The 14,056-nt window shown below is 53.1% G+C and overlaps 1 protein-coding gene across 1 annotated transcript in view; it reads right to left on the reverse strand.

Moving 5' to 3' along the window:
• Window positions 1-14,056, reverse strand: part of TRPM4 (transient receptor potential cation channel subfamily M member 4) — a 42,231-nt gene that overhangs the window by 14,121 nt on the left and 14,054 nt on the right. The window contains exons 10-17 of the mRNA XM_049622300.1: window positions 13,188-13,300; window positions 12,528-12,869; window positions 12,238-12,372; window positions 7,037-7,166; window positions 6,716-6,861; window positions 5,283-5,395; window positions 4,821-4,898; window positions 264-695 (exon numbers count right to left, since the gene is read on the reverse strand). Coding sequence (XP_049478257.1) covers window positions 264-695; window positions 4,821-4,898; window positions 5,283-5,395; window positions 6,716-6,861; window positions 7,037-7,166; window positions 12,238-12,372; window positions 12,528-12,869; window positions 13,188-13,300 — 1,489 coding nt within the window. The remainder of the gene's footprint in view (window positions 1-263; window positions 696-4,820; window positions 4,899-5,282; window positions 5,396-6,715; window positions 6,862-7,036; window positions 7,167-12,237; window positions 12,373-12,527; window positions 12,870-13,187; window positions 13,301-14,056) is intronic.

The following is a 14,056-nucleotide window of genomic DNA, read 5'->3' on the forward strand; positions in this document are numbered from 1 at the left end:
CTGCAGCTGGGGGGCCAGGTTCGAGGACTAGAGAAAAGCCCGAGAGCCCGCAGATCTAGAACAGCAACAAGCACAGTGCGGTTCTTGCCCCGATCCCCACGTCCCTCAAGCCGGATTCCCGCACGCGAGCAAACTGCTGGGGGCCCGCGCTGCCGCGGTGGGTGCCTTCCAGCAAGAAGGGGTTGCCTGCTTTTCAAGAAAAAGCGGAGCTGGCTCCAGCCCGGCGGGGAGGGCCCGCGGCCCAAGGTCACGGGGACACTCACCGGCAGCCCACGCCGAGGAGGAAGCAGGTGAGGGCCACCAGGTCGCACTGGTTCCAGGCGTCCGCGAGGTAGAGGTGCAGCCGGTGGCGCAGCGGGGCCCGGCGGGGCCCCGGGCCGGGCCCCCCGGTGGCCAGGCTGCCCCAGCCGCCGCCCAGGCCCTGGCGGAACTCCTCGCAGAGCAGGGTGAAGGCCCAGAAGTAGAGCAGCAGCTCCGGGGCGGCGGGCGGCTCGGGCCGGAAGTCGACGAGCAGCACGTGGGCGAAGAGCAGCAGGAAGAGGAGGTAACTGACCACGTTGCCCATGAAGGCGGTCACCGGCGCCCCCCAGAACTGGGGCCAGCGGCGCAGGCGTGGGGGGCACCTCCCGCAGCAGCCCCTGCGTCCGGGCCGCGTCGGCGCCCCCACGGGGGTCTGCTCAGGGGGCTCTGCCAGCCTTGGGGGGGGGGGGGGGGGGGAGGGGGGGGAGGAGGGCTCAGCCTGACCTCTGAGCCCCTCTTCCCCATCATCAAGACCTCTCACCTTTCCCATCTGACTTCTAACCCTGCCGGACCTGAAACCAAGTCGGCTGCCTGCCATCGCCTTGACTTCTGACCCGTGTATCTAACCCCTGACCTCTGAAATCTCCTGCCATCAAGACTGCCGACTTTCTACCTCTGACTTTCTCCACCCTCTGGCCTCTGACCCGTGTCTGACTGCCGACTCCCTCTTCCCTCACCTTCATAGCCTCTGACTCTCTGACTTTGGACCATCCCCCTGACCTCTGACCCCCCTCACTTTCATGATCTCGGCTCCCCAGGTTAGACAGCGCTGTCCCTGAACGTTAACTTCTGACCCACAAATTCTGATGTCAGGCTGTCCGGCCCAGTGTTCTCCGGATCTGACGGACCACACAGCCGTATTTGGCTTCTGGATTCTGACCTCCTCGGTCCACTGCTGCCTCTGACCCTTCTCCTCCAAGTTCTGATCCTCTGTCCCAATTTCAGCCTGACTCTTAATTCCGACCTCAGATCAAAAACGCCAAAATAGGAGCGTCAGGGTGGCTCCGTTGGTTAAGCTTCCAACTCTAGATTTCGGCTCAGGTCATGATCTCATGGTTTGTGAGTTCAAGCCCAGCATTGGGTTCTGTGCTGACAACTTGGAGCCTGCTTGGGATTCTCTCCCTCCCTCTCTCTAAAAATAAATGAATAAACTTTATTTTTTAAAAAGCCAACATGAATAATGCAAATTAATAGTAAACTCAATAAGCTAACAGGAAAATTAAATTGGCTTGGAAAGGCGTCTTCTTTTTATAAACCAAGCAGAGGGGCACCTGGGTGGCTCAGTCGGTTGAGTGTCTGACTTCAGCTCAGGTCATGATGTCATAGTTCATGGGTCTGAGCCCCACGTCAGGCTCTGTGCTGACAGCTCAGAGCCTGGAGCCCGCTTCACGTTCTGTCTCCCTCTCTCTCTGCCCCTTCCCCAGTCATGCTGTCTCTCTCTCTCTCTCTCAAAAATAAACATTAAAAAAAAAAAAGGTGTATATATAAACCAAGAAGAAAGATAATAGCCCCAGAGTGGAAACAACACAAAGGTCCACCTGCTTATCCATGGATAAGTAAAATATGGGGTGGCCACACACCAGAATATTACTTAGCGATACAAAGGAATGGAGCACTGACTGACACGTGTTACAACATGGAGAAATCTTGAAAACGTGATGATAAGTTAATGAAGCCAATCATAAAAGACCACATAGTGTATGGCCCCATTTATACAAAACGTCAGGAATAGGGAAATTCGTAGACACAGAAAACCAACTATTGGCCCCCCAGGGCTGGGGGGAGGGAGGAACGAGGAGTGACCCTTAACGGGTACAGGGTTTCTTGTGGCAGCGACAGTGTTTTCAGGTTCATTGTGGTGACAACGGCACAATTCTGTGAACATACTAAAAACCACTGAATCGTAACCCCTTCAATGGGTGGCCTGAATGTGAATTTTATCTCAGCAAAAGCTGGTCTCAAGAAAACAAGAGGAAAGAACTGGAAAAGCTAAAGCGAGTGAGATGCAGAGAGGACAGAAAGTTCCCTAGGGTCGAGGGAAAAGAGACCTGTTATCTGGCATTTCACCCTCCGCGGGGCCCTGGGACCCAAGACCGCCGCGTGGTGGGTCAGAAGGCTCCCCGCCGTCCGCCATCTTGAATCAGGCACAGCCGGGCCAGTTTCCTGGGCGCATCCCGAGCCTCCCTGAGGACGCATCCGGGACTCTGTCTTTCTACAAAGCTCTCCACGGAGGTGGCTCTCCACAGTGGCTAAGAGCACAGCTTCAGGAACAAGAAGCTGGTTCAAATCCCAGCTCCCCCATCTACCGGTCACGTGAGCTGAGGCGAGTGACTTAGTCCCTCAGTCATTTCATCCTCAAATAACAGACTCTACGGCGTAGGGCTGTTGAGGGAATGAAACTGATTTTCAAAAGGACTTAGCACCCTGGCTGCCCACTGCAAGTGTTCCAGGACATCAGCTGTGGTCACCGTCACTGTCATCGTCATCATGGTGCAAAAGTCGGGAGCTCACTGGGTGAGCACATCGTTACTGACCCTGACACTGGGGACTTTTCTCAGTGGTCCCAATTTTTTTCTTAGCTTTCTCTTCCATCTTGACAAATATTTCGTATTCGCTGTGCGTTATCGCGGAAAAATGTGTGTGTGTATACATATATACGTTTAACTTTGCTCCTCGAGGTAGGTAGTGGATTTTAGAGACTGCTGGTCATGTTTCTAACACTTACCAGAAATATTTTTTCTTCTGGGATACTGGGGGCCAGGGTCCCTCCCTCTTCTCACCTAACTGGCTAAAGTAGAGACAGAGGCTGTGTCTCTGTCTCTCTCTGCCCTTCCCCCCCTCAGACTCTGTCTCTCTCTCTCTCTCAAAAATAACTAAACACTAAAAAAAGGGGGGGGGAGGGCGCGTGGGTGGCTCAGTCAGTCGGGGCGCCCGACTTCAGCTCAAGTCATGATCTCACGGCTCCTGAGTTCGAGCCCCGCGTCGGGCTCTGTGCTGACAGCTCAGAACCCGGAGCCTGCTTCGGATTCTGTGCCTCCCTCTCTGTCTCTGCCCCTCCCCTGCTCTCTCTCTCTCTCTCTCTCTCTCTCAAAAATAAATAAACATTAAAAAAAAATTTTTTTTAAGTACAGACGGAGGGTACAAAGATGCGTATAAGTGCGGGCCTCTTTTTCTCCGTGTCTCTGTTACCAGAGGTTGAGACCCTTATGCCTACACACGTCGTTCAACAAAATAAGTGATAAATGGGTTAATAACCACAGTAGCAGTGAACGATCCCCGTTAATTGAGCGCTCACTGTGTGCCAGGCAGTGTGATGCACTTGACACGTTATCCCCATGAGGCCCCCACTGTAACACGCCTCGCCGTTGGGCGCCAAACATTCTCCTTCCCTCTCAGTGGGAGAATCGGGGGCTGAGGAGTTACCATATGCCTCGTTTTTGCCAGTAAAATGTGGGCACCGGTGACACGTGTCTCTTCCACGTGGCGGCTTTAAGAGCCAGTACCTCGTTCCCCGTTTCCCTTTTCCCTCTGCCCTGAGACCAGCAACATCCCAGCTGGGAGCTGCTCACTCGCCCCCCAGGTGGAAGCCATATTGGAGGCACGACACAGACAACCCAGAAAAGGAGCGTGAGAAGGGAGCGTTGCTTGTGGCCAGTCGCTGAGAGTTTAGGGTGTTTTCTTTTCCGTCTTTTAAAGACCGGAACATTCTTTTTTTTTTTTTTTTTTTTAAGTTTACTTATTTATTTCGAGAGAGAGAGCATGCACGCGAGCGTGCGAGCGAGGGAGGGACAGAGAGAGAGAGAGAATTCTAAGCAGGCGCCACGCTGTCGGCACAGAGCCCAACCCGGGGCTTGATCTCACAAACCGTGAGATCGTGACCTGAGCCGAAATCCGGAGTCAGCCGCTTAACCAACTGAGCCACCCGGGCGCCCCTGGGATGTTTTCTTACGCAGCACTGCCCAACCTGAGCTGACACGGGTACAACCTTCCATGCACCTTCATTTAACAGAAAAGAAACCTGGGGCTCGGGGTGAAGTCACTTCCAAGGTCAAAGTCAAGGTTTGAACCCAGGTCTGCTTGACCCACCGCCAAGTCCCTCAGCACCTCCACTCTGTGGCATCATCAGAAGTTTGGTAGACCGTTTGCTTAGGCCCGGGTACCACAGCACAGAGCTTCAGGGCAATGGCCCTGGAGTCAGAAAACAAACAAACAAACAAAAAAAACCCAAAAAACGACGAAGGATGCCCTGAATGAACCAAATCCAGCTGATTCCACTTGCTACATGGAGATGGAAGTATGTGTAGCATGAGGCAAACTGGCTTCCAAACTTCGCGGCAGAACCAAAGCTTGACGCAAGCCGAGCGTGGCATTTGGGACACTTCCTCGGTATCGTCAACGGCTTCATGAAGCCATTACCCCCAGAAGCTCCGCCTCTGCCCTCTGGCTTTGCTCTCAGCGCCGGGGGCTCCTGAAGCTGCCCAGGGTGCCCCCCCCCCACACGGTGCTGGGGCTCCACTCACCCCACGGGGCCTTCCCCGTTGACGCCCCGATCCACGTCAAAGGCCAGGTCCTTCTGTGTGGACTCCTCCTCTGGCTTCCTGGCATGGAGGAAAACGCAGAGTGAGGAACGGGGACGGGGCAAGCCGAGGAGGAATTCTCCAGACACAGACCCAAACTTCTTCACCCAGAGACATTGGCAGGGAGACAGCGAGGAACTTTCCTAGACTCACCCAAAGGGATCTTCCCCCCCACCCCGAGCCACAGCCGGAGGGCAGAGGAACCGTTCCCCAAAGACACTGCAGAGCCCCCCCCCCGCCCCCCCGGAAGCTCACCTCCCAGACACGCCCCCAGTCTTGGGGAGGGAAAGAGAGCGAACGGGGAGGGGAAGCACCGGACAGACCAAGTGGGGAGGCAGCCAGATGTGAGCAGGAAGGGCAAACTGAGCACCCCCCCCTCCTGCCAGTCGGACCCCAGGGACTGACCTGAAGGTGATGAGGTTGGTGTAGATGAGTGGGGGGCAAAAGAAGGCGAGAACCAGGGCCCAGATGGGAGTGGTGCTGTCCATCTCCCCCCACCACTTCTGTGTCAGCAGAGACTGTGGGGTGTGAGGAGGGTTAAGAGCCTGAATCTCCCCACAGCCCCTTTCCAAAGACCCCAGGGAAGAACTGGGCAACAGCTGCAGCACACAGAGCAAGGGCCCAATATGGCGGCCGCAACTTTTTTTTTTTTTTTGGGGGGGGGAGGGTCAAAGGTGAGGAGGACCTGTCCCAGGTTTTAGCGGGTAGAGTTCCAAAACCAACATTTATTAACACAATATGCTAGATACCAGGTGAAGCATTTTACATAGATGAGATCACTGAACTCTCACCAACCCCCTACCCCCCCCCCCAGGAGAACAGGTACTAACTACTATTTTCTCCCTTTGCACGGATGGGGCACGGAGAGGTTAAGGAAGAGACCCAAGCTGGAACTCACGAGTGTCACCACCATTCAAAGCAAAGGTCTCTGGGTAACTACTTGAAATGCCAGACAAATCCTTCTGGACAAGGGAGGACAGGACTTCCGGTTGGGGTGGGCAGACTTCCTGTACTGAGGGTGGGATTCTCTGAGCCCCTGTCAGGCGTTTTTTGTTGTTGTTGTTGTTGTTGTTTTTTGCTAAGTAAGCTTTATGCCCGACATTGGGGCTTGAACTTACCACCCTGAGCCTGAGATCAAGTCACTGAGGCAGCCAGGTGCCCCACCCCTGTTCAGCTTTAGATTGATATTGGGAAAGGTTTTAAAACGTCAGGATGGTCAGGATGGGGGCGACCGTGAGCCAAGCAGGGCTTCCCAAAGGAGAGGATTTCCCGGGGGGGGGGGGGGGGGGGGGAAGGGTGGGATTCCTAAACCAGAGTTCATCTCTGTCCAAAACACTAGGCGACTGTCCAGAGAGGTCATTCTAATGGCTGAGACCTGGAACTGAGGACCTCTCCAAGGAAGCAGGAAGGCCTTCTAGCGGAGGGGGCAGGGCTTCCTTTGGGAGGAGTGAGACTTCCCGTGGGAGTGGGGAGGACTTCCTGTGGACGAGGCAGGGCTTCCTTTGGGAGGAGTGAGACTTCCCGTGGGAGTGGGGAGGACTTCCTGTGTGCCAGAGGGGACTTCCTAAAGTCACCAGGAATTTCCCTATGGCGGAGGGAGCTTTTTAGGAGGGTGGGCTTTGCTGTGGGAAGGTTGGCTTTCCCGTGGCAGGGGGTGGGGCTTCTTCTGGGAGGAGCAGCCCTTCTGGGAGAGGGCGGAGAATTTCTGGAGGGTGGGTGGTCTCCCAGAGGGAGGCCGGTCAAGTCCATTCGCTGCCCGCAGTGGCAGGGGCTTATCCTCCATACATCCCAAAGTCCAGGTGGGAGCTGTTGAGGATGCCGGCACCTCAGGGGCTCACCTGGACCCCATCCTGGGCAAAGAAGGCACGGGCGTCGGCCTGCATGGCAAGCTGCAGGCAGGTGGCATCCCCCCAGAGCGGGCAGCGGCGGAGCAGTAGGCGAGCGGCCCGTTTCTCGCTGCTGCGGTAGCACTCCCCGAAAAGGTCTGGGGGCGGGAGACATAAATGAGGGAAGAGAAGGAGCGAGGGCGCGGTGTGCGGGGTAAGGAGGAGGGGACTGAAGGGGAAGGCGCCGGGCTGTGAGAGGAGGAGTGGGGGGGATGCACACACCCCTCGAGGCAGCTCCCTGTCCCCGCCCCCACGCACGCGTGCCTGACGCACCAACGCCCAGGCCCTCAAACTTGGCCGCCAGGTCCTTCCTCCGGGCCGCCTCCTCCGCCTCAGACTCCAGGCGTGCCAGGACGCGGAGCAGCAAACAGGCCCCGAGAGCCGAGGCCACGGCGTTGGAGCCCTGAAGAGACAGAGAGAGGGGTCATGGATACGGGTCACAGTTTATTTTTATGTGTTTTTCAATGTTTTATTTATTAGTTTTGAGAGAGAGACAGAGCACGAGCGCGGGAGGGGTAGAGAGAGGGAGACACAGAATCCGAAGCAGGCTCCGGGCTCGGAGCTGTCAGCACAGAGCCCGAGGCGGGGCCGGAGCTCACACACCGTGAGATCATGACCTGAGCTGAAGTCGGATTCTTCAGGGACTGAGCCACCCCAGAGAGGGTCAGAGTTTAGAGAGGCTCACGGAAGGTGGTGGAGGGGGAAGCCTGTGGTCAAGGGAGAGGACAGAGCCAGAAGTGAGGAATTAACCAGGGTCATCAGAGGCCAAGATTGAAGCAATGTTTGTAGGTGAATCTGGGCATCAGGTGAAAATGTCAAAAGTCAGGAAGTTCAGGGGCACCTGGGTGGCTCAGTGGGTTAAACATCCGAATCTTGATTTAGGCTCAGGTCATGATCTCACACTTCGTGAGATCAAACCTCACATCAGGCTCTGTGCTGACAGCACGGAGCCCGCTTGGGATTCTCTCCCTGTTTCTCTCAGTTCGTGCACGCGAGCTCTCTCTCAAAATAAATAAATAAACCTAAAAAAAAAAAAAAAAAAAAGTCGGATAGTTCAGGGACCGGGGCTGGGGTAGAGTTCGAATGACCTCAGAGGTTACAGACAGGTCAAGCAGCAGTTGGAAGAAATGTCCCCTAAACTGGCAGGGTACGGAATTTCAAAACTCTGTCTCTCCAAAAAAGCAACAAATAAGCTGGCAAAAACTGTCAGAACCAACTTTCTCAGAGTCCAAGACCGGACTATAAAACTTACAACAAATAGGAGAAAGTTCAATGAAGAAAGAAAACAGCAAGTTTGGGTAAAAGAGCGCTGTGACATTTTAACTACCACTGTCAACACCCCGGCTCAAGGGCGGCCTGTTCCCGGTGCAAGCTGTTGGTACCCGAGGGAGATTCAGATCTTCTCCTTGAATAATTGTGGTTGTGTGCGCGTGTGGATTTAGCTGGTGGCTATCCGAAGGAACAGCTCAAGGGCCTGCGTTCGTCTCAAGGTTCTCGGGGCTTCCCCCAACCAGAAATGGCTTCCCGGGCGGTGTCAGAAAGCATTTAAGGGCAAATAGATTAGCCTCAGCCGCCTGAGGCAAAAAATAACAGTCAAGGCGAACAAAAGATAAATATACTCAGCAGCTGGGGAGGGAAGCGGCTGGGGTGGGGAGGAGAGTTGAAGGAATAAGGGTTTGAGGAGTTCCTACGTGTATCAGGGAATCTAGAAGGCTACATGCATGACTAAGATGGTCCAGGCTCAGAAGAGATTCGAGAAAACCCTAACTTTTCACCTCTTGCCGACCTTTTGTCTCAGCAAAAGCAGGAAGTGAAGCCTAAGGCAAAATGGCAAACAGCCTGCCTGAGTGTCGAAAGACAGCTCCAGGGGTGTCTGCGTGGCTCAGCCAGGTGAGTGTCTGACTCTTGGTTTCGGCTCAGGTCACGATCTCGGGGTTTGTGAGTTCGAGCCCCACATCGGGCTCTGTGCTGATGGCGCAGAGCCTGCTTGGGAATCTCTCTCTCTCCCTCTTTCTCTGCCCCTCCCCTGCGCTCTTTCTTTCTCTCTCAAAAATAAACATTAAAAATTTTAAAAAGAAAAAGAAAGACAGCTCCAACACAGAGCCAATCTGCAAACCAGGAGTGTCGGGCCCCTCCCCCCTCCCCCCCTCCCAGGCCCTGGGCGTTTAAGGATTTCTCTGTCAAGTCACTAGCGAGCCACTAACCTAACAGAACAGGGACTTCAGGGGCCACACGTGACAAAGAATAAAGACTTTACAAAAGAGCTTAGAAAAGTCACTGAACAAACACCACCACCATCAACACAACAAACCACAAGGCACCCTGAAGGGAGGGGGTGAGCTGACTTCCAGAGCGGCCACACTATATTATTCAAAATGCCCAGTTAAAACAAAACAAAACAAAACAAAACAAAACAAAACAAAACAATGAGGCAGGCAAAGAAACAAGAAAGTATGGCACAGTATCAGGGAAAAAAAAGAAACAGAAACCGTCCCTGCAGAAGCTAAGACACCAGACTTACTAGACAAAGGCTTTAAATTAATTGCCTTAAATGTGCTCAAAGAGCTAAAGGAAATCATGGACAAAAACTCAAGAAAGCCAGGAGAAGGATGTCTTCCTAGAGAATAGGAATAAAAAGACAGAAATTACCAGAAAAAAAACAAAAAACAAAAACAAAGGTAATAATTCTGGAGCTAGAAAGTGCAGTAAGTGAAATGAAAAATTCACTAGAAGGGCTCAACAGCAGGTTTGAGGAGACAGAAGAAAGAACGCATGAACTTGAAGACAGATCAGTTGAGACGACCCGGTTTGGGGTACAGAAAGAACCAAGAATGAAGACAAATAAACGGAACCTAAAAGACCGTGGGACACTATCAACCACACCAATATATGTATAATAGGAGTCCCAAAGGGAGAGGACCGTGAGAAATGGCTAGAAAGAATATCTCAAGATATAATGGAGTAAAACTCCCCGAATTTTGATGAAAGACATGAATCTGTACGTGCGAGAGCAAGGAACTCGAAGTAGGATAAATTCAAAGAGGTTCACGTTGAAAAACATTTTAATCAAATTGTCAAAAGCCAAAACCAGAGACTCGTAAGATCAGCAAAGGAGAAGTGACTGATCACACATGGGGAATCTCAGTAAGACTAACGTGTAGGATTAAATAGTTATAGTTCATATAATTACAAAACCATAAAACCCTCAGAAGATAACACAGGGATAAAACTTCATGGTCTTGGATTTAGCGATAGTTACTTAGATATGACACCAAAAGCGAAAACAAAGAAAAAAGACAGACAAGTTGGACTTAGTCAAAATTTAAAACTTTTGTGAATCAAAGACCACCATCAACAGAATGAAAAGGCAACCCACAGCAAGAGAGAAAATATCTGCAAGTCATATGCCTGATACGGGATTGATATCCAGAGCATATAAAAAACTCGTACAACTCAACAACGACAAGATAAACAAACCAATCTATAAAATGGACAAAGGACTTGAATAGACATTTCTCCAAGGATAAACGGATGGTCAATAAGCCCATGAAAAGATGCTCCGTGTCATTAATCATTAAGGAAACACAAATCGAAACCACATTAGGATGGCAGTTATAAAAAACAAACAAACAAACAAACAAACAAACAACCAGAAAATAACAGGGGTGGCGGAGATGTGGAGAAATTGGAACCCCTGCACACTGCTGGCGGGAATGGAAAATGGTGCGGCCACTGTGGAAAATAGAACGGCAGTGCCTCAAAAAATTTAACCCAGAATTACTATATGATCCAGCAATTGGAGTCCTCAGTATATACGCAAAACAACGGGAAGGAGGGACCCGAGCAGGTATTTCCACACCAGTGTTCATAGCACTATTATTCACAACAGCCAAAAAAGTCAAAACAACCCATGCGACCAGCAAGAGATGAATGGATAAACAAAACGTGGCGTACCCATACAAGGGCATATCATTCAGATGCACAATAGAAGGAAGCACGCCTATACCTACAACCCGGATGACCCACAAAAACACTATACTAAGCGTAAGAAGTCAAGTGCAAGAAAGCCACATCTGAGATGATTCCATTTCTTTAAAAAAAAAATTTTTTTTTAATGTTTATTTATCTTTGAGGCAGGGAGAGACAGAGCATGAACGGGGGGGGGGGGGGGGCGAGAGAGGGAGACACAGAATCGGAAGCAGGCTCCAGGCTCCGAGCCGTCAGCCCGGAGCCCGACGCGGGGCTCGAACTCACGGACCCGCGAGATCGCGACCTGAGCCGGAGTCGGACGCTCCACCGACTGCGCCACCCAGGCGCCCCGAGATGAGTCCATTTCTATAAAGTATCCAGAATGGGCAGGTCCATAGAGACCGGGAGCAGATTAGTCATTGCCAGGGGCTGGGGGAGGAGGGAATGGGGAGCGAGTGTTAAATGGGTTTGGGGTTTCCTTCTGGGATGATGAAACCGTCCTGCAAGCAGAGGTTCCACCAACACTGTGAGCCTACTAAAGGCTACTTAATTATGCAGTTTTAAGTGGTTCCAATGGTGAATTTTATATTAGATGAATTTGATCTCAATGAAAAAGGAAATCTAAGGGCCCCTGGGTGGCTCAGCCGGTTGAGCGTCCGACTTCAGCTCAAGTCATGATCTCGCGGTTGGTGAGTCTGAGCCCCGCGTCGGGCTCTGCGCCGACCGCTCGGAGCCTGGAGCCTGCTTCGGATTCTGGGTCTCCCTCTCTCTCCCTCTCTCTGCCCCTCCCCTGCTTGTGCTGTCTCTTTCTCTCTCAAACACAAACATTAAAAAACATATTTTTTTTTTCATTCTATATTTAAGCCATGGCCTGATGGGCTGAAAACAACCCAAGGCTGAAGAAGTCCTGTTAAGATATTTCTGTGCTATAAAAATAGGCTCAACCTTAGATCCTACTCAAACCCTCCGACTCTTCTTTTTTTCTTTCTTTCTTTTGAAAAATTTCTCAAGCTTCTCAAATGGGTCCCAACACCTGCATCCCACCTGTTTTAGTCCAGGCCCTCATCTTGGCTGCCTGGAGGCCTCCAGATTGACCTTCTTAGCTGGTGTCCTTGCCTCGGATTTTGTCCCCTGCGACATGGCCACTACCACGATGCATCTCGATTTTCCAGGTGTAACTATGTTTAGATGACTCTCCCTCGGCTACCAGATAACCTTCTAACTTCCCCTTGGAGGTAACCATTCCGAGAGAACGAGGCGGAGTCCCGTGTATGGACAAGGGAAAACGTCCAGCATATATCGCTGATGGAAACGACAAGTCAGGAGAAAGGCGTGATATCGGGGGTGGGGCGGGTGGAGAAGCAGGGGATGGCGTCATCTATCAGGAATGGCGAACGGGGGTGGGGTGGGGGTGACGTCAGGAGCCAGGCACTGGGGTCCAGTAGAAATAAAGGACAGGGCGGGACACAGAGAAAAGTAGAATCAGAGATCACGTCAGCACTCACCATCTCCCAGAAGTACAGGGCCATCTGAGCCCTGTTCAGGAGCAGTGCCCAGAGGAGCAGGTCAGTCCAGGGGGCCTGCCCGAGGACGGCGTCCAGCGTGAGTTCCGACGGGGCCTTGTCCTTCAGCAGGCACTTCTGCAGGCGAGGGAGGCGTGGTGAGGGCTGGCCCTCCCTGGCCCCGCCCCCAGCCATCAGCTCCACCCCCGTCCAGGCGCACACCCCTCCCCGCCCCCGCCCCCAGGTCCTTCGGCACCTCCTCCCCGCGCAGCCTGGCCCCGCTCGGTCCTTACGCTCTCCTGGCAGCCTTGGCCCCGGTGGGGATCCACGACGCCCCCGGCGCTGTACCTCGGCGCGCACGTCTCCCCCAGCAGCAGCCGCAGCACCTGCCCCACGTCAGGGGGTCGAGGCTCCCCAGAGGGTGTAAGGGCTGGGGTTTTGGTGCCTGCGCCGTGGGACGCCTGCTCCAGAAGGCTGCGGATGAGCGAGTTGGCGGGCGCGGCGCTGTAAAGCTGGGTCAGGCGCGTCGGGGTCAGGAAGTGGCCCACGCTAAGGCCGTGGGAGATGAGCAAGCGCACGAACTCGGGCCGGTCGTTCAGGAGGGCGTCCATGAGGGAGGCTTCCAGGTGGAAGGACTGGCAGGGCGAGGATTGATGGGGTAAGAGAAGAGCACAGAAGACAGAAGGCCCGCGGAGGGCAGACGTTAAGGACAAGAGATGGGGTACAGAGCCAAGAGTGCACCACGGATGGGTAGGTGGGTGGGTGGGTGGGTGGATGGATGGATGGATGGGGTAGTGGAAACAAGACGGGAACAGATGGACAATTAAGAGAAGGCTGGACAGGCCATAATGCAAGGGCGAGTCAGATGCGGAAGAAGTCAGGGAGGGAGGAGAGTGCATCCTCCTTGTCAGGATCCACAGCCGCCGCCGCCACCCCCCGCTCCGCCCCCTCACCCGCCATTCAATGTCCCCCCGGAAGAGTTCACTCTGGGCAATGTCCACGCGGTTCCAAGCCACAGCCAAACGCAATTCGTCCAGGTAAGCTGAAGCTTCAGAGCTCCCACAGGCTGAAAGAGGGGGGGGGGCAAGAAATGGGGGGGGGGGACTTCAGATGAGTGTCTGTTTTGCTTCTGTGGGGGATACCTGACATTTAAACCCCATAAAAAGGGGATGTTGTCGGGTACAGCCTGGGGTCTTTAAGAAGTCAGGCTATTGCAAGCATGAGGTCATGCTCAGACCAGTGGTCTAGAGTCCTCAAGAAGAAGGAAAGGAAATCATTTATCCATTTAACATTTATTCAGGTAGGTTATGGACCAGGCAGTGGGCGGGATAGAGAGAGAAACCCCATACAGCCTCTGCCTTGAAGGAGATCATTCCAGAGAAATGTGTCCAGGAACCACAAAACTACCCTCAAAGGGAATGGTGAGGGGGGGGAGGCTACGCTCGCGGAGGTGTGGGGCGATCCAAGGGGGCCTCCTAGAGGATGGGCACTGAGGTAGGGCTTTTGAAAGACAGGCAGGATTCGGAGGTGTGCGTCTAAGATGAGGAAAGAAACTTCAAGGCAGCAGGGAGCAGCCCAAGCAAAGGTCTGGGTGCAGGAAAACACAGGATGTGATGGCAAAAGTGAGTCACTCTGATTTCCTGAAACTTAAGGGTATTTGTGAGAAGACAGAGAAGAAAAATGAGTAGCAGAAAATGAGATTGGAAAAAATATCCAAACATGAAAAGGGCTCTGGGAGACCCTGGAGATCACTGGGGTGGGGGTGGGGGACGAGGAAGAGCAAAACTTGGGTCCAACAATTCATGGGTCCAAACCGATGCAG

The sequence above is a fragment of the Panthera uncia genome (assembly GCF_023721935.1).
Source record: "Panthera uncia isolate 11264 chromosome E2 unlocalized genomic scaffold, Puncia_PCG_1.0 HiC_scaffold_19, whole genome shotgun sequence".
NCBI lineage: Eukaryota > Metazoa > Chordata > Mammalia > Carnivora > Felidae > Panthera > Panthera uncia.